Raw genomic sequence first — 27,007 nt, 5'->3', positions numbered from 1 at the left:
CGTGTGTGTGTGTGTGTGCTTCCCGCGTATGTAACGAATATATATATATATATATTTGTATACGTATACATTTATATATGTATAATTCACGTACGAAGAAATCGATTCACTCATCACGCACAACGAAAGATAACTAACGATTAACAGGCCGTCCACGAAACGGGGAAAGTCCCGTCGTTGGCGACGAGAAAGGGACCACTGATCGAACCTCGCGATCAACGCGTCGTTTCTTATGATTTGCCAAGGAGAATCTGTTACGATCGATTCCAGAAGGGACAGCGACATTTCAAGATTAGACTTTCGAGACAGGGTAGGAAAGACAAACGGCGGTTGAAGTCCTGCTCTGGCGCGATCGATCGCGATCGTTCCTCGACGTGGGTCGCGCGAGTCCCTGGTTTCTCCGTCGCGGCAGACGGGTGACAGTTAAAGGGTGAATCCGCGGCGAAATTCCACGCGCGAACGAACATACACTCGAGGACACGCGGACCTCGATGCAGTTGATGGAAAGATATATACATCGTCCTCGTGGGGGTCGATCTCAGAGAGTTAGAGTTTCAGGTGACGAATCGCGATTGATCAGGCTCGATCGTTGGACTCGTCCCTGCGGAAGAAGGTGTACCGATTTTCGGTGGCGAGGGTACAGCGAGCGTTGGCCGTTCCCAGATCTTCGATCGCGACGATTCACGTTGGATAAAGGCTGGTGAAGCTTGGTATCCTCCAGCTGATGGCCGTCAGAAGGGCCACGAGGAAGTTGCTCGCGGGAATCGCGGGGCTAACGTTCCTTCTGTCACCTCCGTGCATCGCAGCTGGTTTCTCCTCCTCTGAAACAAGATTAGAAACTCTGATTCGAATACTGATCGAAATAAGGAACCGAGAGAGTCGTCAGCAAGAGCGTTGGCAGCGTGGCTCTGACGAGGGTGCGATGAAGTAGCCTCGAGGGCGACCAGGACATTTTAAACGAACTCCAGCTAAAGAGCGCAGCTAAGACTCGAGAAGAACGCGAAACTCGGTTATTCGTCCCTCTTGCTCGAAAGTTCGTCTCGGTAGTCTGATCACGCGCGCGACAACCCTGGGACAGCATTCTCGACGACGCGAGGCTAGAAGACGCTTCGAACCGCGTGAAACCACGCTCCCGCGCGGATTTCTATTGAACTTTTGAAATATCGACGGTAGCTGGCGGGACGGAACGTTTCGTTCTCTCTTGTTCCGGCATTGGGACGCGTAAATTGGAATTCAGTGGCTGAAATACGGACCCCTCGTCCATCGCGAGCGGAGGACCTCAGCTACTACGCGCGATCGTTCACCGTTTGAAGCCAACCCCCGTGGCAAACCGATTCCCCACTCACCTTCGATCACGTGAACCATCACGTACGCTGGCTTCGCGTTGCTTGGCGCGCACGTATAATTGCCGCCGTGCGACGGCTTCGTTTTGTTGACCATCAAGATCGATCCGCTGTTGGTCAGCTCGACTTTCACGCCCGGCTCCTCGTCGTAATTGATCATGTGCCCCTGACGATACCAGAAGACGTACAGGGGCGACTCCGCCGCGGCCATTAATTGACACTCCAGCCGGAGGCTCGAGCCCTGCTTCACATGCAAATCAGGCGCCCCTGGTATGATCGAGTACGCCTCCGTGATCTTCAAGTGAACAAAGTTCCGCTGCACCGGATGCGACGTAACCTGGAATTTCAACGGGACTAGTTGCTTCGAGCCGGCGACCAGCGTCGCCTACCAGCGACACGGAAAATTTATGCCTCGACGACGAGATATCGTGGCGTTTCCGTTACCCGTCCGAACGAGTCAGTCGCGGAAAAAGATTTCTCAAGCATCGCACGTATATTGTGTCGTATATTGAAAGAAAATTCGTACGTTACGCTTCACCACTCTTGTGACAGTTTACAGGCTGATTAACGCTTAGCACGACGACGATATCGTGGCGTTTCTCGTCCGAACGAGTCGGTCGCAGAAAAAGATTTCTCAAGCATCGCACACGGGTTTTATAATAATATATTGAAAGAAAATTCGTGCGTTATGCTTCACCACTCTTGTGACAGTTTACAGGCTGATTAACACTTGGCACGTGATAAATGGCACTCGACGCTCTTGGAAGAAACGGCCTTTAATCAGTTTAGATGAGAGCTATTCTGCAAAGTGATCTTTCAGGTGCGACGTTTCAGACGTACGGTCCATAAGAAAACCTCGAATAGGTTTCGATAATGTAATTAAGTGGTTATAGCGCGGATATATACGTGTAACGGGAATTTTATGCTCCAGAGTATTCCCTCGTTTCGTTGCCTACTTTTACGCACGCGGCGAGATACGTTTCATAAAAGTCTCGTCGTAAATTTCAAATACGGGCACCGTTTCATATGGTATGCAGGCTGCCATGTCAGAAGAGGATGAAGCACCGCGACGACGAAGGGGCGCGTCGTTTATCGAACATATGGACGGATACATCGATGAAAGTATACCTGGCACTCGTATATACCAGCGTCCTCAAGAGTGACCGCTCGTATCAGAAGTGACCAATCGGTGCTCGAATGCATCACGACGAACCGTTTGTCCACCGAGTGGGTGGTCTTGCCGACGGTTAACAATAGCCTGTTTCTGCGCTTCATCCACGTGATCTGTAACATCGCACGGAAGAGGAAATCGTGTTGAAATAGACACAGTCTGCTCGCATCGGAGGGCCTGCTAATTAAACTTGTCGCGAGACAAAATAAACGAACGACTCGCGGTCGATCGATCGAGCGAGCAGCTCGAAACAGGGCCTCCTCTCCTTTGTAATTTCGGGAGCTCGAAATAATTCGCGGATTAATACTGCCGGCGGTGGGGTAGGTGTTAAAAGCAATTAGATCATTTACGGTAACCGTGTATAGGAAACAGCGTGTATCATATCAGGCAATGAGAGAGGGAGAGTAAGCCACGCTCGCATCCAATATCAATTACGAAGGCCATTAGTGCACCCTAATTTCAGGGTAATTTTCATTCCCGACCGTGGTGACCACGAAACTTTACTCAATTTGTCCGATATCCGTCGCTTCTCCTGCCATCTGCTCCCCCTCCAGTGGCGCAAAAATCCCCGTCCGCGCGCGCGCGCGCGCACGCCACCTCCAACCCCTGGTTTGATACAATTTGTCACCGTATGCCGTGGCAATTAACAGAAATGGGAAAATATCGAGACCTTAATACGCTCCGCCGTCGAGATAATCGCGGCGCGTAATGAATCATTAATCCGTGGCGCGAACCGCCGCGCTCTGTTCCAGCCGCTCGTCGCTGGTCTTGAAAATTGCACGTGAAAACAGGTTACCGGCTTTCAAATTGCTCGTTGCGCGGGGCTGCAACGCGGGTGGAAAAATGAGTAGCGGGAAATTGACTTTCAAACGGATTGGGCGAGCCTCGCGAGTCGAGGGCAGCAAGCTCGCAGCTAAACTCGCGACGATGGCTCGTGCGCTACGCGTGCAAAGTGCACGCCACGCTGGTTGTAACGCGGAAGCTGTAATAGTAACGAGCTCCCCTGCGAAACGGATACAGCTCGACTGTGGGTATCTGAAAATATCATGGAGGCTCGCGAATTCTTGATGCCTGCTGGGGTGGTTCGCCTCGCGTTTTAACAATGCACGCGCATCGGCTGCTTCGATTAATATCAGAGGAGATGCGAGCGTGTACGCTTGACGTTTTTTGACGCTACGTTGACCAGCGCGCTGGTATTACGTGAATTGAATCATTTAAGGAGAGAAATGTTCTATGCGAGCGAGGGTAGGTTCGGTTACATATACGTAATAACTTTCTGAACAGATACCCGATACGTTTCACGTTCATTAGCGTAGTTTAATTCTGTTTGTTCATCTTCCTAGCTGAAAATTTGCTAATTGTATCGCGTTCCTGTAAAACTCTTCGAAAGTTGTCGTAACTCGAAACTAGACGCATTTAACGTATTATACATTGCAAGTAAAATCAATGAAATTAAGGAGATATCGTTTAAAAAAAAAATAGACGAATTTAAAAATGATTCTTATGCATTCTCGTATTATTATTCTCGAACTATGCTCGAGTTCTAACTAGCTGACTCCCTTCAACTTCGACGAAACTTGGAGCAGATGGATAATTGGCGTTTCTATCAGAGTTAGACGATCGCTATCAATCAATCTAGCTTTGGTTTCGAGAGCACTTTCGATGGCTCGTTTTAATGCTTAGCCAGCGCGTAATTGCAACGATCCCATCTGGTGCGCCCGTGGGCGTGCAATTCTCAAGAAAACGACATTACCAGAGCCAGTGATTCGGCGTAATCCAAGATGTTTCCCATAATCCTGGATTCCGCTTCAGAGGGATATCCTCTCGCCATCCTCGCGCGACTGACGAGTGAACCCTGCCCACTTTTATCACATCCGTCTCTCGTCTCGTCGAATCAGCCCCGCATGTATCTCCAGTAATCAGTCTAATTGAACGTACACAACAATGCATAACGCTCGACGAGGTCGTGGCTGCGGTTGACTCGATTAAATTCGACGATAAAATGCCGGTCGCGTACCAACGTCGAAGCGGCTGGCTTCATTACGCGGCCTCTAATTTTCCTTTGACATGGTCGCAGCCATCGGTCTTCTTAGGGCACAAATTGGGTAACCGATGTTTCGAGAATCCCCAGGGGTGGCTATTAAACCAGCAGCGGCAAGAAACTCTTTATATTACGCGAGCAGCCAACCAGCTATACGTAAAATACCAGCCAACCGTGGTGTGTACGTGATCCGAAGCCGGATGTAGATCCTGCGGAGCTTTTCAACGGGAGAGACACCACCGATACCAACGGAAGCTTAATTGGAAACGACCATCCGTACAGTAGCTTCGTACTCCCCCCTCCCACCCACCCACCAACGTTCTTAATCTCCCGGATGGGAATTGCCTTGAACCGTGGAAGATGTCCTTCCCGCGATCGGTGGATAACGTCGCGGAGTGGAGTTCTTATCCTGGCGAAATCTTAACAAACCGACGTTTCTCGAGGAACGGAAGCCTGTTCGAGGAGCCCGTTACACCGGATAAAACGCCCTCAGAATCCCCTCTTAACTGAATTATATACGCTCCCCGTGATTAAACTCGCAAATTCCAACGAGCTTGGACCAATTCGTTCTCGCGATCCGTACACGTTGTAATAAAACGTTGGGTCACGTTGTAACGGCGTATATGAGTCGGTTGGGGTCGTGGACGGGGTGTCCTGTTCTGCGTACGAGATTTTCATTAATGCCAGCCGCCGGAAATTACCTGCATCGGTGATTATATTTTCAATTTTATATTCGACGGATCCCCGAGACGGATAAAGCCTTTAATGCTTTAACGTGCTTCGCGATTCGAGCGTAAAATAAAACGGTGATCCAATTACGCTGGAACAATTACTATCGGCGCCACTCATGTACGGGCCGCATAATTCGTTGAGAACACCGAAAGTTCATCCTGGTTATCAGCGGAACGGCTTCAAAAGTATCCCAGTAACGAGGAAAGTTTTCTCGCCTACCGTTTGAGAAATCACACACGAAAATCAACTCGCTGCCAGCCGCCCCCCCTTGCCAAGCGTATTACAATCATCGTAATTACCGTGATGAACGTTAGGATTCGCTGATAGATGGAAGTTCGAGTCCAATAAAAAATCGCTGACATTTATTCGCGGTCGAATCTCGCGTTTTATTACAATCATCGTAATTACCGTGAGAAACGTTAGGATTCGCTGATAGACGAAAGTTCGAGTCCAATAAAAAATCGCTGACTGTTCCGTCCTCGAAACATATGGTCAGACCAAGTTTATGCTACGATCGCATATAATTAGTTATTTCTGAAGAGTCCCAAATTTCTGTTTATTACTTCTTCTGATTAACTTCTTAACCAGAAGGGATTAAGGCATTAAAAGGTTGCTAGAAAACTTAGTTTACCTCTTAATGTTTTACTTCAATAGCTATTGACGTATCATAAACCCAAAAATACCCAATCACGGGGCCCGTTAGGTCAAATAACCTCGAATAGGTTACTCTAACGGTTGTGTTCCTACCCCTATCGAAAGGTAGCGACCACCATCTTGGAATCAAGCAGCTCGCGGATTGGCTCACTGCTGAACTTCGAACCTGTATATAAGTGTACATTTTGTGAAATAAACTAGTGAAAAATCACACATTTATTCGCGGTCGAATCTCGCGCTTTATTACAATCATCGTAATTACCGTGATGAACGTTAGGATTCGCTGATAGACGAAAGTTCGAGTCCAATAAAAAATCGCTGACATTTGTTCGCGGTCGAATCTCGCGTCTTGACAAATTTCTATTCAACTGACGCTATTATCAGCGGAGTTTGATAATTATTTATCGACTAGCTGTTCCATAGAAAGGACTTCCAAGATGGACGCGCGAGGAAATATTTAGCTGAAGAACGTTTGCGTATTCTCTTGCAAGCTCGTCGAGGAGAGAGAGAGCTACATTATTCTTTTGCAAGTTCGCCTTTGAAAAATTACTGGGTCCCGTTTTTCCACTCTATTTCATGCAGCGCCGTCATCGTTCGTGTTTGATCGTTTAACTCGTCGCAAAGAAGCGAGTTAAAGGGTAACATTGATTCGAAAACGCGAACTCCTCTTATCTAACGACGCCGTGGCACGGATTACGCTGACAGCGTGAAACGCGAAGGCGTTATAACGGCAGGTGTTGACAGTTACGATCTTCGTTGCACGGCTCAGTACTTAACGCGGTGATTTACTTTCATTGACGTCGCGTCCCGCCGCTCGTTCCGCGGTTTCCGCGTAAATCGCTGGGTTTAACCGGTGCCGCTGAATAGGTAACGACAGATTTATGGCGTCGATAAAAGTTGCCTTTTGCATAAAACACGTGGTGAAAAGTGACATTTCGTAATGACGGGTCGAAAATCGTCCTCGATGCGTCGATATTCGCGCCCGTTGTTACCCGTTCGTCTGCGGGATGTTCCTGAAAATTGCTTCCTGAAATACGCGTGTCGCCGTCCCGTTCATTTCACCCTGCTGCGATGTTTGTTGCGTACACGCGCGCGCAAGATGGCGCGTAAACAGTCAGCCATGCACAGTGCACAGTGAAATTTGCTCGAGCGTTACTGAAACCAGCTCGTACGAGTCAATATTTGCTCTCGTCTATGTTTCTTAATATTACTCGTCGAAGGTGTTTACAGGCTCGATAATATCCGGGCAGTTGGAACGCGTATTCAGTGGAAAATCGCGAGTAAAATCTCTCGCGATATCGAGGGGAATCAAGGTTTAACAAGCGCGTTATATTTCGCTGAACTCGAGAAACAATCCCCGGAAAAGATCTCCTCGAAGTTTCCTAGATAACGAATTAAGCGCCTGGGCGTACAGTTTCCGCGTGTTCGCTCGAACGTGGCTAGTAGTTTCTCTGGAACAACATTAATCAACGTTACTTTGACCGGAACCCACTTAAGGCGCCTGTTCCTCCAGCTTCCCTTCGGAAATCCGCCCATGGATTTCCCGTGATCAAGCAAATTATTTCCTACTCCTAACCTCGAGATTCTGTATCCGTCAACTGTGTATATAGATGCAGACAACCCTCTTATAACACGGTAGTTAGGTTCTAAAAATTCCGTGTTGTGTGAAACAGTGTTGCATCATGAGACCCAGAGTTAGTACAAAAAGGGAGGTTACGTTTCAAAAACTGATTAAAAACAATAAATAGTTTTTTTTTAATTCTACACAAATAACTTAATTTTTATTTAAAATATAACACAAACCAAAAAAAAGAATAAAAAATACTATTTTAATCTAGATATAATTGTCACTGGTCGAATTGAAGCAACAACACGAGGGTAGTACAGGCAACCCTCCTGTAACAGGGTAGTTAGGTTCCTAGAAAATATCGTGTTGTATGAAACAGTGTTGCATGAGACTCAGAGTTAGTACAAAAAGGGGAGTTACGTTTCAAAAACTGATTAAAAACAGTAAATAATTTTTTTTAATTCTACACAAACAACTTAATTTTTATTTAAAATATAACACAGACCAAAAAAAAAAATAAAAAATATTTTTATCTAACGCAACTCTAATTTAATGAATCTTTTTTCGATAGGAAGATATCGCCCTCACTTTCACAACTTTTTTCTTTATTTAAAGTTTTTGTATCTTCTCCCTTCTTAAAAAAATCTGTAATTGTACTCTGTTTGCTAGTTCTTACCAGGTAATTGTAAATTTCTTGGTATGGAATTAGACAGTTTTGCAGCTCAGTGGAAAGGTCTGTATTCAAGAAAAATGATTCGAGATTTTCAGCTAAGCTCAGGCCTTCTTGTAATTTCTTTAATGTCAAATTATTAACTGCACAATCCTTAGCACAGCAAACCTCGCCACGACTGTAGAAGTACAGTGTTGCACTAAGGTTTTTGCTGTTTTCTTATCGTGTTATAGTGAAACCGTGTTGTATGATGGCTACCTGTATACATACACACATCGAACGAGATCTATTAATCCAACGAATTCGATATCGACGTTTCTCAAACGAACCTGCAAGTATTGTAATTAGCGGCTAAACACTCGAGCCGGAGAACGCTCGAGTGAAGCGCCAAGTGCATTCGCGAGCGAGGAAATTGGATACAATCAGCTTCCATTCAGAATAGATATTCTTTTATCGCGCATCGTGGTCTGCTGTTCGACTTCCCGCGTTTCTACACGTATTTCAGAGACAATCCAGCATTCCTATTCTACTATTCTCCTTATTCCCTGATGCCTTTTCCTTATTTTCCCGCTCGCTACGCGGACGATTGATATTTTTCACACCGCCAGAGAGGTACGTACACGCGAACGAACAGAACGAGTTTGTTACAAGACATTTTTTCCCCGCCTCGAGCGTGTTTGATTTCCACCGCGGGGTTCCAACCGACGCCCTTCTACGTGGCCTCGTTCGATCGACTCGACTTCCGATGCAACACGCCCTCGCTCCTCTGTCTCCGCCTCGCGCGCAACGAATAGATGAATTCATGTTTTATTCACGTTCTTCGTCAGTGTGGCATCCACCAGTGGTACACACGGCTGCCACGACGATGGACAGATTTACATAAGTGTCCATAGGTTCGCTGGGCTCCCTCTTCTTCTCGCGACGAACAGAATGCGCGCCAGCGTGCCAGAAAATAACGCGACGCGGATCGCGGGTGAAAGGTAACGAGATAAAAGCGACAGTGAATGCTGCGATCGCGCGTAGCGTTGCATAGTTGATGAGGCTTATCGCGTTTCGAGTATATTCCTCGAGTTTAACGAATGCCGCGTTTTAGCGGAACAGCTCGAGGTGAATCGTTAACTTGGATATCGTTTCAGAAGAGAAACGAGCAGAAACGAACGTGGAAGATGGTACACCAGCGATATCGATCGTTCGATCGGTATTGTGTTTTAGCGAGGCTACGCGAAAGACGTTTCAGTCGATATACGGGAGGTTCTCCTCAATAAGATTACGGTTTTCCCTTTGAGGGATCATTTGGGATCCCGCGAGGAATTTAAAGAGATGAGCTAAGGTAATTTGAAAATTCCAGTAAATAATACGCTTCCTGGAACACATTTTCCTGGGTTATCGGTATGGCTCTATGTGCTTACCCGATCTGACGATCTGTACATTATGGAACAGAAAATGGAGAACCACGTGGAGAGGAACGCAGAAACGTAAATCCTGCTCGCGCAGTAGAACGCGTCGGTGTGTAGTCGGACGCGTCAAGAATACCGCGAAAGCGGAGAGATTAATGACTCGATCCTCCGGGTCTTGCCACAAACAAAAGGAATCTCGTTCGCGAGAATGGCAGGGAAACGAAACACTCTTGCAATATTGGGGACTTGAAAAATGACAAAGTACCATTTCGAACGCAAGAATAATCGAGCAAGCTGAATTATACGTACGTACAGAGACGTGTCTGCATCGTGGGGGGAATAAAAATTCCCGTGGAACCCGCTCGACCTGATCTGTTCTATAAAGAAATCGTTCGTCGTCGCGATGTCGAATGGAATTCGATTCCGACATCTGGCTTTCGTAGCCACGGGTACAGAAGGAGACCTTCCGCCCCGCGATGCTTCGTGTACACAACCTAGATTTTCTGTCATTTCCTTTCCCCGCTCTCGTTTCTCTTTTTCCCTCTTTTCCCTTCTTTTTTTCTTCTTCTTCTTTTCTCCGCCGGAAAACTTGAACGGAGCACCTGCTACGGTATCGGTTTAACGGTGGAACCTCGTAAAGTATTCTGAAATATTCCTGCGCCGTGGTTACCGGCGTACGAGCGAGGACGGGGAAGGAATACGTTTCGAAAGAGAAAGGGCACGCGAGAAAGGAGCGCGACGAGGGTGAACCAGGGGTAGGAAAAGGTCTGCTGGCGCGGCTGACGGGGTGGAAATATAAGATTCAAGATTCGAATCAATCGCGAGGACCGCGTTGCCGTACCAATCGCGTGCAATCCCGGATATACCTTCCTCGTGTCGTGCACCGAAATGGCGGACGGATAAATCGGCATAAATCCGGAGGGCTCGCTCGAAATTGATACTCGAAACAGGCAGATTCCGTTGGGGTGGCCGCGCGTCTCGATTGGGAATAATGAAACGCTATTTAGAGAGGAGTACCGCTGGTGAGAAGCTGGAGGAACGGTTTTTCAGGATTCCCAGGACACTTAGCCGTGATTCATCGATTTAAAGAATTTTCGCGGAGCGAAGGGAGAAATATAAGGGTGCCAGTGAGAAGAACGGTGTTGGTGGAGGAGGGCGATGAGGCGAGCTGGCTGCGAGCAGAGGGACGGAGTGGCAATTTGTCTGAAAGTTCAGAAAGGTGGAAAGAAAATTAGCAAGATCTGTGGCCGAGCTATTTGTTATCGGGGTTGCAATAATGCTTTCCAGCCAGCGAGCGTTGCGTCGCTCTACCAACTTTCAGTCTTGCCTGGTAATTAAACCTAATGGCGTTACAGTGTGTGTGTGTCTGTGTGTGTGTGTGTGTGTGCATTGAGCAGTATATAGCAGTGGAAGTCGAGAAAGTCCGCCACCTAAATGGTGCGATTTGCGCGATAAAGAGATGAGAGATGCGAAAACGAGGGGTGAGGGAAACATTGAAAACAGTAGCCGTAAATTTGGCTTGATTCTAGCCTTTACGAGGGACGTAGAGCAACGGGTATTGAAATAAAAGCTGAAACCCTTCGCGGTTCTAGAGCTACGCGTTTCTCATATCTCCGTTACTCTATGCGACGCTGAATAAAAGGAGGAACGCGTATCGCGTCGGTATGCAGTCGTACGAGTGCGTAAAGCGAGCAAGTTACAGAGGAAAGTGCATGGCAAACTGGCACAATTTTTCACGATCCGTGAGAATAATGTAAACACACGAACGTTCCAAAGCTTGCGCGACCAAAGGTCCACGAAATCAGGTGTACTTTGAAGCTGTGTTCGTTTCTTCTCGAGCACCCTTTATACGAACAACAGCACGCGTATCAAAGTACGATCGAAACGTTGCACTCGAATATGTCGATAAGCGAAAAAATGCGCGAGTTGCTGAAATTAGAAACGTCCAAGCGGCTGGCAAAGTTCCTCTTTTAATCAATTAGCAACGGAAAGGCGGTGGAAATAGTTCCTAACTCCTCTTCTTAGATCTTTTTTTCTCTCTCTCCCGTTTAATCATAATTTAATTAGAGCTCAAAGCTCTCGCGCGGCATTCGAGTTCGCGGGACAAAAGAAACAACGTTGAAAACGGAATAGAAACTTCCATTGGGATCGAGTTTCGAAGACTCTGGCCTGCTTTTCATTTTAATCTATTGAACAACATTAAATGGAACTTTGCTTTGTCCGCATCCCTCGATGTTTGATGTTTGTCCCCCGCCGCGCTTTATCCGACCGTGCAGTTTGTTTTAGAAGACAAACGGCGGTACGCGTGCAACTTTTTCATCCCCCGTACGCGTTTTCACGGGAATTATGCGCGTCCGGAGGATCATCGCGGCTAAAGCGATTCTTCGAGTTTTTTCTTTACGATTCGAACAGTATGTCGCGTTATCCACTTATTAATCACTTTTTATACACCGTTTTCTCTGTCAACGTCGTCTGGCGAACGGAAATTAAGTGAATATCGCTCGACTCGCTGCACCGGCGGGAAATGAAAATTGAGAGGTCGTAAATACGATGCGAACGAGGGTGGTTTCAAATAAAAAGAGAAAAAATACAGGCGAAACAGGTTGAATACAGCGAAATTGTCGGGGATCTTCGGTCTTGAAAATATTAGCTAAGAGTATACGCTCGCGTCGGTACTTAATTAGATGCCTTCTGCATCGGTAAACAAACCAGGGGAAATAACAAAATTAATAAGCATTTCATAATTTAGTTCAATATAGTCAGAGCTTATATCCACGTTGGTTATTAATATTTCAATCGTTTCAAAAATATTTGGTATATTCGATATTCAGTAGTAATTTGTTGCGAACGCTTCTATTCATTTTTCATAGAATTGGATTTGTTTCGAGCACCGCAATTCTATTTTCCGTGTACCAGAGATAACCAGTACTCCAAACATTATCTCTGTACAGTGGATATCAATTTTCGAAACGAACGAACGTTAATTTCCGCATAAATACCGACTCGAGTAAACGAACGATGTTCTTCTTTTCCACATTGTTGCAACATATTCACGAAAACGCGTTCGAAAATCGATATGGCCACGCGAGAAGCAGAGGCGAGTCGCAGATCGTGTTGTTGCGAGGGTTAAATATCTCGCGGACGTAAAGCACCCTCGTCGCGTATCGGCGTGAAACTAATTTCGACCCAGCCGCATGAATTACACCGCGCCAGAAGGGGCGCGTAACTTGGCAATACTTTTCTGGGTCAATCGCCTTCTGAACTCGCATTGCATAAAGACATTTACGGTTCCTGCGCCAGGATCGGTGATTTTGCAGGGTAAATTCGCGGCACTTCCGCTCTGCGCGAGGACCTCCCTGATGGGGCCCTCGATGACATCGTCGCCCTTCTCCTCGGACGCTTTCACCACCTCGTTCTCGTCGCCCTGCGACCGTTGCTGCTCCGCCTGGCTCCCTGCAAAACCAAAAAAAGAAACGAAATCAACGCTTAAACGCCACCAGATCTCGTCCGTCTCGCTTTGTCTACGATTAAATCCGTAATCGCGTAATTGATCGCGCGCCATTGTACCGTTCCCATTTATAGCCATCCTGTTCGCTGAATTTACTCCGATTTTATTGACCATCGCGCGTGCTTCATCATCCAGCGGAACAAGCGAAATTGTTACCGGGGACAGCTGATCGCATCGGCTCGCGCGTCATAATTTTCCATCGCGTGCAAACCCTATCTTCTCTGTCCCGTCTATCTAAATAATGAAATAATCCAGCTCGAGTGCTGCTCTCTGAATGAAACTGAGTGGTCGAAACGAAGGCAAAAAAGGATTCCATTAGCCTGAGATAAATTCGTAGAGGATTGGGCGGCGATGCAAAACCATGGCGCGAGCGGACATCGCAGGCAGCGGAAGCCACGCGAGCTCAAAAGCCTAAGGAGAGCAATGATCAGAGATTAGGGACGATTTTCGCGGCGCTTCGTCCGCTGGGACGCAATAACGTCACCAGGAGAGAGGATACCCAGCCTAGAGAGAGAAAATTTCTCTCTCTCTCTCTCCAGTCGAGATTAATGCAGCCACCGTCGCTACGATAACGCATAACCCCGGTGCAACGTAAGTGGCTTAAGTGAATAACTTAGTCCCGACAATTACGGAGCATTGCTCCAGGCTCGAGCCATTACAAATCTACCGGGTTTTCGTGGGAATTCACTTCGAATGTAGTTGGCCGTCGTCTAACGCTGCTTCTTCGTACTCTTTAATTGCGCGTGCATTTGCATAAAGTCGCAGTCGCGCTCGAACAGCCGCGTTATTACGTACCAAGTGAAGGTATCTTCCTCTGTGCATACCCTTCCTCGTCGATCACAATGAAAATACCTGCATAGCATTTCAATCATCGAAAGCCTCGTTTAGTGTTCGCGTGATAACGCGACGAAGGGATGTCTTATACTGACAACGCGTGTTCAGGATGTTCTAAACAGGGTGTAAGTCAAGAATTGTTTGGAGAGCTTGTTTATTAGACGTTCTTCTGAGGAATTCTCAACGGAGACTGTCGTCTTGCTGTTTTTCTATTCTCCTCGTTGGCGCGTTACATTTCTCGCGCCTTTCGATTGGTTATTCAGTTCTGACTGCTTTTGCCAATCACTGAATATTTCCTATTTTAGGCTATCGCCTTCGTACAGAAGGGTGGTGGTGCTTTTGGTGGGGGCTGACTTTGTTGTTTATGGCTTTCGCATGTGCCATCGAGGCCGTTGGAGAAAGTGAATTATCGCATGCCTGGAAAATGTTGAAAGCTTAAAACGAGAAGCTTGAAGCTTCCTCAAAAATGGCTCGATTGCTGCCCATACCATAAACCGTGCTAATCGTTCGTAGCGAGAGGTCTTCTATCGTACCTTACTGCTAGCCTCTACAGCGATAAGTCGCTTCCGTCTTCATAGAAAAATTCACTTGGCACGTAACAAAATTTTAGCGGATGAAATTTTAGCGCGTCTGGTCGCGACGTAACGAGCCTCTATTTAGCACGCGCGCGCAGCGCTCGTGTACGCGATGAAAACGTCGGCAATTAGCCCTCGTTACCTCGCGCGGGGCTCGTTCGACGGTTCGTTAAACCTGACCTGTTTTCCCGAAGACCAAACGCTCGAGGAGTGATCGCCGTCACGTGGCGGGGCTGAAATCGCATGCGGACGCGGAAACGGCGCGCGTGCACGCGATCGTAGATCGACCGTCGACGATGGTCGAGCTGGCCGCGACGCGCCGCTTTTCTCGCCAGGACAGCTTCGTTCTTTCTCCCGACAGCTCGGCCTAGATTCGCGGCTCCAGCCGGAAGTCGCCGCGATTTATCGCGTTTTTATTGCCGTCGCCATTGCGACCCTTGCACGCCCTACCGTGTAATTTCCTTTCGTCTCCCGTTAGAAGCGCCCAGCTAATTGAAAAGTATGTACAACCAACGGTCGCGCGTTAATTTCCACCCCTGCTTTCTGCTGATCTTCGTTATTGATTAGATGGGTGCACACTGCAGCGATTATTGCAGTTGTAGGGTTAATGTGTCGTTGAAATCATTTCTAAGGCATCGAGACTCGTTCTTAGTTATGACTTAGCTGAGAAACAATTATTGTACAGCCTTCAGGGTGTTCCATTGCGTTAAGAGTTCTCTAGCATTATTATCGCATTATTGTCTTTTTATGAGCTGCTCAGTGATGATTTTACAGTGCGTGATATCATTGTGTAAGGAGTGCTAGCGATTTTGTAAGTGTAATAATGCGTGATACTCGATGAATGTCTCTGTGATGTTCTTTTTGTTGGTCAGCAGAATTATAATAGAGTTCCATGTGTTTGTCTTCTCACAGTTTCTGCGTATGCGATCTCAAACAAGCGTTTATAATCAAATGAAAATAGCCTCGCAATGAAATAATAAAGCGGGTTCGAGTGACTCGAATTTAAGCCACTCGAGGCACACTAATTCGACTAACGAGAACGGCCATGGAAACTTGAAATGACGTTTCGAGCGGAGCAAATTGACGGGTTCGCATTGGTAAAGTGCTTTCACGTTACTTAAATCCAACCGATGTGAGTGCTGGTAACTTGATTAATCTGATCAACGCTTTGGAACTAATTGTCGCAGCCAGCCAGTTCTGAAACTACCGAACTCCGCTCATATTAGAGCTTATCGAGCGCGATCGAGCAACAATTACTGTTATTAAAATTTCTGGCAAGGCTAAATACATTCACTTAACGTCAGAATAAAACACAATTATCCGCGGATAGGTTTCATCCATGCTCCCCTATTTATAGCACTGATAACGCGATCGGGGTGCACAAAATCCAGTTTACAGTGTCTGCTCTCGAGCGTAACCTATCGACGATAACGTATCGCTGTATCGCACAGTCGTATCGCGAACGCTTTTACGATCTTTAAACCGTTCGAACTTCCTTCTGCCGCTAATATACAATCGTGAAGATAAGGCATGCGATTTTCCTGACGGAGAACCTCTGCGAAAGTGCCAGAAGATTATGAGAAACGAGTTTAAATCCTCTTCGAAGTTCCTTAACAAAAAGAATATGAACACGTGACAACGACACGAACAAGTTCCTGAGGGTAATACAGTTGACAAATTGCGGGAAAGAACGTCAACGTGAAAACTCCTCGTACACAATTGTAAGCGTAAGACAGTTGGAAATTATTTGTTTGCCAATTTCACGGAGTTAAGCGAACTTGTAAAGCGTTCTGTGCGATAAAGCTTATTTGCGCGTTCAATTAAACTTTCACCTGAAATTCGTGCCCCCCCAACAATTTAGTCGTACGCGATTGTGGACGATTCCAACGAACCGCTTCAGTATGGACGATAATTCTCGTATAACACACGGTGGCGATAATAACCGATGGCTGGAAGGTGAAACTACTGAAACCACGCTAAGGTTGCAAGGGAAGACGGTGACATGGAAAGATTAAAATCCGCTGACTCGTTAACAGCGAAACGCTGACTTTGCCAATTAATAAAACGACCGATTTCAAGACTTTCTCTGAAACGGACAATTACTGAGCTACCAGGCTACTCGAAAATCGAATTTAAAGTCGACCAGCGGACCTTAACGCATACATAGACGAGGCCTCATCGACAGAATCGACGTGGAATGAATTCCAGCCAGGGGGTAACGACTTCTGTGATTGAGGAACGAATAGGTTATGATCGTCGGAAAGTTTGCGCCGGCGCTAACGAGCCGAAAGTTTGTGCGGTCATCAAGAACACGATAACCGGATATTACTTGTCAGCCATCAACTGGCACAGTGAATTAAGTGTTTTCTGTGTCAGCACGAAAATGACTCGGTGGAAACGCTGGTACGGGACGAGCTTCACGTGTAAGCGCGCATTCAGACGTCCTTCCATTTAGTCGACAGTGATCAGAACGAGACATTTCCGCGAGACATACGACACGAGCTAGAGACATCGCATAAACGAATGGAATACCGTTTTTAGATATTCGATACGATACTTACCGATGAGGTGAAGGTGTATTTCGAGGAAAACGCTCGCAAGAATCAGAAACGCCCTCATGATGCTCAATTAATCTCTGACGTCGTTACTTTAGACGTTCATCGTGCCATTCTGCAACAGAAAGGTAATAATTCAAATTAGCCGACCTTTTTTACCTTTACTTCGTAGCATCCTTGAAGTACAGCTGCTACCAAAGCGTTTACTTCCACGAAATGGAATAATTTATGGACGGATGAATGGAGAAGTTGATGATTAAAATTCTAAAATACCAATGCTGAACGGATTAAAAATAATCGCGAGATGTAATTTACGAAGCAGTCTATTATACAGCGATACGTCTTCGCTGTCTCTGTTGTGTAAGGGGCAATGCTCAAGTGGCTGGCAATCGATATGGGTTTAAGTAGAGGGCTGTGACCCTTGGACTTTCCTCGTGCGGCTCGAACCTTTTGCTACAAGTGTCCTACCTTTGTCAAGTATTTTCGACAAGCGGAAGGAGGACGGCGAAATATAGAGTTCCCGACGACAAAAGATTCTTTTAGCATGCCCTGCGACAGGTACCGCGGTACAGGGTATCCGTGAAATATTTTTACCGCCCGTAGTTATTTCCCAACGCCAACGGTAGTTGCCTCGATTGTCCTCTTACGAGCTTTTACCAGCTCGAACGGATCGTTATCTATTAAAAACATGAGGCTAATTCATAGAGCAGATCGACGATCGCACTTTGCGCGAGCGTATTGTCGATGCACGAATCTGGAAAAGTTCGATAAACTCCACGAGCGAAAGAAATCTCGGTGTAGGACGTTCACGGTTGGGAACGTCCATTGAAATCCAGGATCGATTTATCACCTTGTACGTCAAGCACGTTCGACCATCGGTTCATATCGAGTTTCCACTTTGTTTTCGATTTTTTCCGCACTCTTGTCATTTTCTTCGTGTTGCCCTAGCGTCGAGTAAAAAAAAAAAAAAAAAGGATCGCCCTTTTTAACTGGGCGTAGAAAGGACGTTAGAGCCGATGATAAATCGAGAATTAAAGCAACGGCACAAATATGAATTTCTCCACCGCCTCGAAACATCCAATCAGATTTTTTGCCCACGCCTTCCTAACAAATGGCCACTGCCGCCGAATTGGTACGCGTGCACACTCGACGCGCACAAAAGGGGACCGTGCGGCGATATTCAATAACTCAGGGGAGCAAAAAACAGATCGAGCCAGAAAGAGAACGGGAGGGGGATACGAAATATCGCAGTTTCTATCAGCATTTACATCATCGCGGTAGCTCGCGCGATCCGCGTCAATTTATTTCCCTGTTTACCAACGCTTAACCGTCCGAACGCTCGCCAAGCCGCGATTTCTGTCAACTTTTTAAACACGACGCGCCGTTATTTCTGCTCAGCGTCGTTCTCTGTAGATGTCGCGCGCGAACACAGACAGGACGCGTTCGATTCCACATCCACGTCCGATTATCGCTGCCCCATCGAGTAATAACTTTAACAACGAAATCGACATCATCTCTTGCGCTTTGGTCCCCAACAATTCGCGAAAACATTTTCTGTTTCGTTCTCCGCGACTTTAAGCGGTCACGATTTCTGTTCTTAACGCCTAGCGTCTCTTTTAACCTCGCTTATTCGTAGCTCGCCACTGGTTTCGAAAAAGGACCTCGACCAGATCGTTAAAACGAAAGTAATTTAATTTCCAACGACGGCTCCGCTTCGCGCATAATCAGCGCGGCTATAAAAAGACGGCCAGCTAGATTCACGCGAGATATTCAACCTTTCATTGAAATCCACGGCGCGAATCGAATATTTCGAGCTTCAAACTCTGCTATTGTCCGTTTCTTAACATCCTTCCGTCGATACTCAGAATATCCACGTATAAAATGTCAAAGCACCTCGGATATCGTCGAATATACATACAAATAGATTTACAATAGCGCATACGTTCATCTATCGTTTATTTCTGCCACCCAGGATTAAATTAAACGATGCAGCCCATTCAATTTCCCGTCGAAACAGCGAGCACGATTTTATAGCGGAGAAAAAAAGAACAGGAAAAAACCGTCGCGTTACCACATTGTAATTTAGCCTGGCAGTAACATTGGCTGCAAACCGTGCAGGCGGAATGTATGCATGCATTGGTAGATGAGGGAGTAGATTGCAAAGGGTGCGGGGCCGTGGCTGGAAGGAAGGAACGCGGCTCATGGTAATGATCTCATCATACGGTTTCATGCTGATAGCCACCGCGCGCTTATTTACATACTGATATGAACATCGTCGCGAAAGTTTGTGCAATCAACCCACTGGCGGTGGTGTACAGAAAATCTGCGCGCGGGCAAAGATCGCCAGACCAGGCGGAAGACTTGCGCGACTGTGCGCGCGGAAAATCGAGGGCGAACGAGAGGAGATAAAGTCGAGACGACAACGGATGGACGTGGAACGATGGGTCGAGGGATCGGTCAGGAGACCAGAGGCGTCGCGAAGATATTAAGCGGATTTCAGGTTAAACAAGCACACCAGCGCGCCTTGAACGAGCGTGCACGTCTACGCGGCGAACTGAGCCGCGGATAAATGCGCCTTTTATTCGCTGAATAATTTAAATGAACCGAGAACGTTTATACCCGGGTATCCTCGACGTCCTCGTCGTCGCGATGGAGCCTCGCCACGAATTAAAAAGCGTCCGTGGTTAAAATAACCCGGGGATAACGATTTCTAGTTGAACGCTTTGCACGCTTTGCCAGTGATAAATGGTTGGTGTAATTGAAAGACTTTCTATTTAACGAATCGTCCGCGCGGTTATTATGGAACTGCTTATTCACAGGGCGCAGCTCTCGTGCCTGCCTTGTAACTTATCGCGGCGCAAATGAAACAAGTTCTCACTCCGTGGCAAACAGACAGCCTCGAGGCGTTTCAGACCTCCCAGAAGCCACGGATTCGCGTTTCGAGCACGCGAGAAACATGGCAACTCGTATGTTAATACTTATTCCAGCGGCGCGAGTGCGAGTTGATGTCCAGCGAGCTTTCGAGAGGCGCGAAGGGCATTGAATTTCGACAGTATCGTTCGCTATTTATCATTGGCACACCGGACACCATTTTGTTAAATGTCTTTCTTCCTTTTCTCTCGCAGAAATCTCGCAATTACGCGTTCACGATGCAATTGTAGTGACGATCGAATTGCCAGCGGTGCTTTCGCAAAAGTCGCGTCGACGGGTGTCAAAGCGTTGACAAACTCGGTGGCTACGCGATTTATCCGATTCAGAACCACGGTGAAGATATATTCTGATCGTAAAAGAGGCGATTACAGACGTAACAGCGTGCATCAGAATTTATATCACGATCCATCGCGCAGCCAGTCCTGAATGCTCTATAACTCTACCGCAAACATCGACGCAGTAACGTACGGTTCTGTACAATAAAGAATAAATGAAAAAGGAACAATAAATCCGTAGACGAGTAATATTCTGTTTTTAACGATGTTGAAGTTCAATCGAATCCTGTTAACTATCGTTCAAAGCGTATCACGCTAAAGAAACCATTTCCTCGGGTAATATCGTATCAATTTATGGATGCTAAAACTTATGAGAATATTTCTAAGCGAATTTCAATCGTTATTATATTTTTCAATGGCAGCTACAGTTAACGATGCAAAGTTCATTGAGAAATCCATCAAGAATATTTACGAATTTTTTTCGAACGATAATCGAGAAGATAACAGAAAAAGTCTCGATTCTAACGCATTTTGTATCGTCTTGAGAATATTTCCAAGTAAATTTAAATAATTATTACATTTCTCAATAGTAGCAAACGTTAAGAATGCAAAGTTCATTGAGAAATTTACTAAGAATACTTGCGAATTTTTTTACAAACAATAACTGAGGAGATAGCAGAAAGCTTCTCGATTCAAACGCATTTTGTTTCGTCTTGAGAATATTTCTAAATAAATTTAAATCGTTATTATATTTCTCAATGGTAACAAACTTTAAGAATGCAAAATTCATCGAGAGACTCACCGCGAACACTTGCAAATTTTTTTACAAACGACAACTGAGAAGCTAGCAGAAAACGTCTCGATCAAAACGCATTTTGTTTCGCCTCGATACGACAAACGGTTCCAGAGGTATAAGCGATTAAGTATCGAGCGCTCTAAACGCACGGAGTTATGAATGGGCGGCCAGCCATCTTGGAACCGCCGTGACCCACTTCTTTTCCTAGAAATGCGTACGCGAAGTAGTAATACTACAAAACCCGTTACAGGGCCATTTGTCACTGACCAGCGCACACGTGTTCCGCTTGGGATAGGTCAGTGAAGAATGCGCGAGCAAGACTTCCGCGCGCCTGACAAGGACGACGCCAGAAAACTATTAGGAATTACCCTCGTCTTTGCACGACGATACCTCGCGAACGGGATGAGATATCGACGTGAAACAAAAAGCATTTTACAGAGAAAGGTTCTGCGCTTCTAATGGCCCCTGTTTCAATAAAAAATAGTACGTAACACAGAAATGACGGTTATTCAAAGTTTCGTCGAATTTAGTTGGTGTTATTGGTAGGTGTTAACGCAACAAGGTGTAGTTTTGTGTTAGTTATTATCTAACGTTGATTAATAGGGGTTATTAAACGATCTCCATGGTTTGGAATTGATTAACAGAGGTTAATGAATGTTTGTTTCTACTAAAAATCGGTAGCTCGAAGAGATTGTGCCGCGCGATGATATTCAATTTGACGAAACGCTTACGCAGAAATTTCGTTAGAGTTATATTCTGTAAACGTGGCATACGAACGATACATCAATTTGTAACGTTCTAATTCTGAAATAATTAATCATCCTCCTCGTAGAACTGAAAAATCGCGCTCGAGATTTACAGTGGTCTTCGTTGTGATTACATTTTACAGTTTCCAGGGGGAAGATTTTTGATCGCGCTCTCGTTCCATTTACATCGCCGTGTAAAATCGAATCTTTTCGTTTCGCGACACAAGATTTATCTGTTGAAACCTTTGCAACGAACGTCACCGATTAGATAGGATTACCTTAATCTTTATTCCACCCCCCCTGAACCCGGAGATCCGTGAAGATTTTATGCGGTTTCCACGCACCGACAACATTTCTCCGCTATATCTGATTAGCAACCTCCTTCGACGATTTTTACTTCGAACAAATTCCCCGTGTAATTACGGAAAATGCGATTATATCACATTAACGAAGAAACGAACAGAATTTACCGATCGGATCGTTCATTAATGTATCCTGCGCAGTGCGCTAAATGGATATAATGGACGGAGTGTAATTACACTGTACATGTTGACCGTTTTCCCTTCTACTATATTAATTAAAATTTTTTCTGCTCGCACATCTTGCTGAAAAATCATAAGAGCTCGCGATATCATCAGAGACTGTTCAATTTCCGTTAAAAATATTAACGAATCCTCGATAATGCTCCAGACTGAGTACATTTTTGCTGAGAATATTTATACGACTGTTATCAGGTCGCTGAAAGAGCAACAGATTTTTGAACGAAATTTTTTCTCAGCCAGAAATTCTCATTAAACCGTATTACCTTGGCTTCGTACGCATTTTCTAATTAAACATTCCCGTTCTCCAATACACGTATCGCGCGTCTAAGTAAACGTGCGCCAAATACGAACAGCGCAAGATGCTAATTTCTCGAGAAAATTGCTGTTCTTATACGTTGGTCGCAAACGAAAACCGTTTTCTCTTGCTTCTTTCGCCTCTCGTGCGGTCGTTTCCTCGAACGTTTCGAACGTGATCGCGTAAACGACGGTACGAAACAATTTAAGCGATGAATATCATCGATGTCGAGCAAGGTGGATACGTTTGGGTTGGTCGAAACGAACTCCACGCGTGCTTTGACCGAATGAATTTCAAGGCTGATAAGAAAAGAATGGCGAGAGGGAACGAAAGTGGCGCGAGTTGGAAACTGATTCGACGAGTGCTTGGAAATACGCGGATATTAATTTCTGTATTAAACGCGGACACTCGCGGAAATGTTTCGAGTGCCTCTGTCAAATCGAGCAAACAACTCGCGAGGAACTTTGAAATCTGAAACGCTCTCGAACGAGTCGAGACTGTCCAATTAAGCGGCTTGATTGCACGAATCGAGGACTCGTTATCTATCGGGCAGAAAAATTTCGTGGAACGTCGATCGAGCTTCTATCGTTTAATCGAGGTAAAATAGAGGGGCATAGGCCGTGGGACTAAACCAAGGGAGAGGGAGGAGGGTTTCAAAGAATCCACGTAGCCGCCGCCGTGATTAATCGCGGAAAAAGTTTATCGGTTGTAAGCGAACGAAGGAGTAAAACAAGCAGAGGAGACTATTAATCTCCAGTTGATGAACTCACGGTCGATTTTCGCGACTTCCGAATTGGAGAACTTCTCGTCCGATTCGTCTTTCGTCGATGCCTCCGTAATTAAAGGGACGAGGTTTCGAGTGAAAATAGAATGTGCGGAATCAAGAACTTTCTCAACCCCAGACGTTCTTCTCTCTCTCTCTCCTTGCTGCATTATTTTCCCTGGCTCTCCCTCGTCCTCCGCATTAACATCCAAGATTGAATTTATCCCTGTTTCTATCTTCGTTAAACGATTTGGTACGGACATTAGTCGGGACGTTCGATCCTCTGTTCGAAGTGATAAAATACTCAGCAATTCGTTCGCCCCTCGATACGTGCGCAGCGACGATATCCCACAGTAATCGACGTAGAATCGACTGCCTCGAAGAGTAAGAAATTTCTCACGTCGACGAGTTTTCGGTTTGCTCCAAGTTTGAAGCGTTTCGAGACGGCTGAATATCTGTCAATAACCCTGAATGATGAATCGAACGAAAGTGGAACGAGATACGAATAAACAGGAGACCGGAAAACCGGTTCCTCGAACAATATTGGCGGAGTTGCTGGGAAAAATTGAGTAAAAAGGAAACGGAAAAATGGGCCAATCTTTCGCGATAGTTTCGAAGAATATGAATGACTGTTTCCAACAGGTTTATCATCGAGCACCCACGCGATATTCAACTAGCAAAGGTTTTTTACTTTATCTGTGCGTGTATTGTTGGTTTTCGTTGGAAACCAAATGTAAAAATTAATCTCTTGTCTTAGATTAGGAAGAGATGGCATTTCTTTACAGATGTATATTTCTAAAGTTAATAAATTAATAATAAAAGGCGATAGAGCCTCGCATTCACAAATGATTAGTAACCAATGCTTTAGGTCATCGATTCTATATGTTTTAACTTTAGTTCAGTTCTCTGCAGAGAGTCCAAGAGAAGAATCACTTCCAATGCGTAGAAATAAAGAATATTATAGAAAAACAAATCGCTATTAATTATTTGTAAAACCCATTTCTACCATGTATGATACAATTCACCATCGCGTGAAAAAGATCCTCGCAGTGCTCTTGATCCACGAGGAACTCTGATTACCACAATAAAAATAAATAATCGAAGAGTGTTTTATCGTGAAATTCGCATCGCGTCTGCTAAAATTCCTATCGTTCTGTTCGTCAGCGAACATTTTCACCGGCAACGAGCGTGGCGCATTGTTTCGTAATACGGTTAAATGGCAGCTAGAGCGACACGAGGATTCCCATCCAACGTGGGGGCGTTCTTTCCCCCGCGCTATATATTAAATTGAATGGAGGAACGTACTTAAGCCCATTTATTCAAAGGCACGCTGTCCACGGAGTTAAGAAGCGAGATTAGAAGATAAATAATCGTGGTATTATAGTGGACGGGATCCGCGAATTAACCCAGAAAGTCAGCCAGAAGGCCACAGACGGAAATTGAAACGATCCGGGGCTCCAGGAGGAAGCAATCTTCCGGCGATCGTTCGTTTCGTTGTTGGCCAGCAGGTGGTGTTGCGAGCAGTTACAGTGTCGCGTTACGCTGGCTGCCTTTACGTTCGACCAACCACTGAAAGAATTCCACTCTCGTCTTCGTGCACGAGGACGATCAATCGTTCCTCCCAGGATTCCCTTTTACCCGTAAGAGACTTCGTACACGGAGGAATTTGTTTTTCGAGTAGCGCGCGCACACCAAGCCACACAACATTCTGAGCACTGGCTGTTATAAAACACACAGTTGGTTGGCTGTGACAGAACGCGAGGCGAACAGTTCTCGCGCAGGCTTCGCGATTTATCCTTCTTGATCGAAAGACACGGGCATCCGCGAGAGAACGCGCAGCAAAACGCGCCAACGCGTTCCTTCGAAAGGTGTTTCTTGCAGATACGAAAACGCATGAACGATACGAGGAACGGGCGTAACGATCGCGTCGAAAGTGTGCCACCTTCAGGCTCGATGAATTTTTCACGTAAATTCTGTACTGTTCGTAAGACTCTTTCGGGAATTTGTTAGCAACGTAATTACTTCCCCCCCATTTTTATCTTCTTATTGAGCTGGTACTGTGCAAACGCATTAGCCTAGTTCCGAAGTTTCAGTAAAATTTCATGTCAGAAACTTGCGATCCAGTCGAGAACAGAAATTATTGTTTCACGAGCAAATGTTTTCTGTTGGAATTACACGGCGTTCCTGGCCCCGCAGGTATATACGTGTAGACGTTCGACGACCGTGTTTAAACAACCCGCGAGGGAGGCCATTTAGACGTCTTGGAGGATTATTTAATTCGAGCTCGAGTAAAGATTGTATCATAGTCGAGGCAATAGCTGGAAAGGCGCGTGCGACTGGGAGTTAATATAAATTAACGGAAGCATTCACTTGGTGCGCGAGTTTATCTTGTTTTAGGCCGATTTGGTGGATGGCCCACTTTCACTCGCACCCTCTAATTCGACGCCAGGAGGAAAGTTATTCCCGCGTCGAACCGCGAATGAAATTTCGCGCTGGCGATAATCCACCGCGAAAGTTCCCAGGATATGTCCTTATTCTACGATTACGGAAACATCTTATCCGTTGCTCGACGCACGCGGGAAATGAGAGAGTAACTTCTCGTTCACCGACGAAAATCCTTCGACACAGTTCTCGCTCGAACTCCGAACCAGAACATCGTCGAGGGAGGCGGGAAAGAAGAAAGAAAGAAAGAAAGAAAGATAGAAAAAATACGCCCCTGCGAACAAACTGAGATTAAAACTTTCAATTACAGAGAGAGAACTCTTTTGCATCGAGCGTTACGTCAATATCGGATCTTTCAATTGGTCGCACGGCTCGTTTAAACGTGAAACAGTTTCCACGAAAGACGACTTAGCCAAGCATCGAATCGCCCCGCTGGGGCGGATTTTTGTCACGAATCGTTAATTACAGTACCATTCATGCAGAGGAACGAGCTGTTCTTTGATGTATAAAAAAAAAGCCTGCTGAAACTAACGCCCTGTTGCTACACCGTAGAACATCGACAAATAAAACAGACATATATATATATAAAACACGATCGATGAGGCAAACGTGCAGAACACTATTTGCGAGAAAATTTAACGTTCGTTTCACTCTACTAACTATTACGATCTTTCTGTACCATCTGTATCGCAATCTATTAAAAATAAAACAAAAATAAAAAAGGAGGCATACATTCGCAACTTTCATCTTCCTAAAAATTTCTAAAAACAAAGAACATCTACGCGGACGGACGATTAATTACGAAAGATCATTCAACTCGACGCTACGCTCTTAGCGTTCAATTTTTCAATGAATACATTCGAAGAGAAACGTTCTAATCAATGAAACTCGCACAGGCCAATGGAAGAGGAGGCTCGTCGTGGGATGCCTCGAGGAAGAGATCCTCCTGAAGGAACTAATTTAATTTTCATCGTGTCCAAGGCGAACTGCATGGAGTGGCCGAAAACCAAACGCTGGTGGTGGCGGCGCTACCAGCAGTTCCGACAAGTTAGAGATGCCCGCGCTGGATTCACTTTGAGGGCAGCGGTAAATCAGAAAATAAGTAAATTTCTGGAATAACGTTAACCGTTATCTCGCGGCCACTCTCGAGAGGCGCGAGTTAACCAGGCG

At 45.8% G+C, this 27,007-nt stretch overlaps 1 protein-coding gene across 1 annotated transcript; it reads right to left on the bottom strand.

Moving 5' to 3' along the window:
* Positions 1–589: 589 nt before the first annotated feature.
* LOC143430874 (opioid-binding protein/cell adhesion molecule) lies at positions 590–17,156 on the bottom strand. Its single transcript, XM_076907346.1, has 5 exons — positions 17,054–17,156; positions 12,862–13,028; positions 2,472–2,627; positions 1,347–1,680; positions 590–821 (listed from the first exon to the last, which is right to left on the bottom strand). The coding sequence occupies exons 1-5, from the start codon at positions 17,109–17,111 to the stop codon at positions 682–684; spliced, it is 855 nt and encodes a 284-aa protein (XP_076763461.1). The 5' UTR covers positions 17,112–17,156; the 3' UTR covers positions 590–681.
* Positions 17,157–27,007: the final 9,851 nt, after the last annotated feature.

The sequence above is a fragment of the Xylocopa sonorina genome, chromosome 15 (assembly GCF_050948175.1).
Source record: "Xylocopa sonorina isolate GNS202 chromosome 15, iyXylSono1_principal, whole genome shotgun sequence".
Taxonomy (NCBI): Eukaryota; Metazoa; Arthropoda; class Insecta; order Hymenoptera; family Apidae; genus Xylocopa; species Xylocopa sonorina.
Note: the sequence above shows the minus strand (reverse complement) of the source record. Positions and strands in the feature narration are given on the sequence as shown.

Excerpts from the sequence above, each read along its gene's own strand:
- LOC143430874 (XM_076907346.1), bottom strand. The coding sequence starts at position 17,111 with ATGAGGGCGTTTCTGATTCTTGCGAGCGTTTTCCTCGAAATACACCTT. Across the intron at positions 13,029-17,053 it reads AATACACCTTCACCTCATCG|GGAGCCAGGCGGAGCAGCAA; the intron begins GTAAGTATCGTA and ends TTGGTTTTGCAG. Across the intron at positions 1,681-2,471 it reads CTGGTATATACGAGTGCCAG|GTTACGTCGCATCCGGTGCA; the intron begins GTATACTTTCAT and ends TTGAAATTCCAG.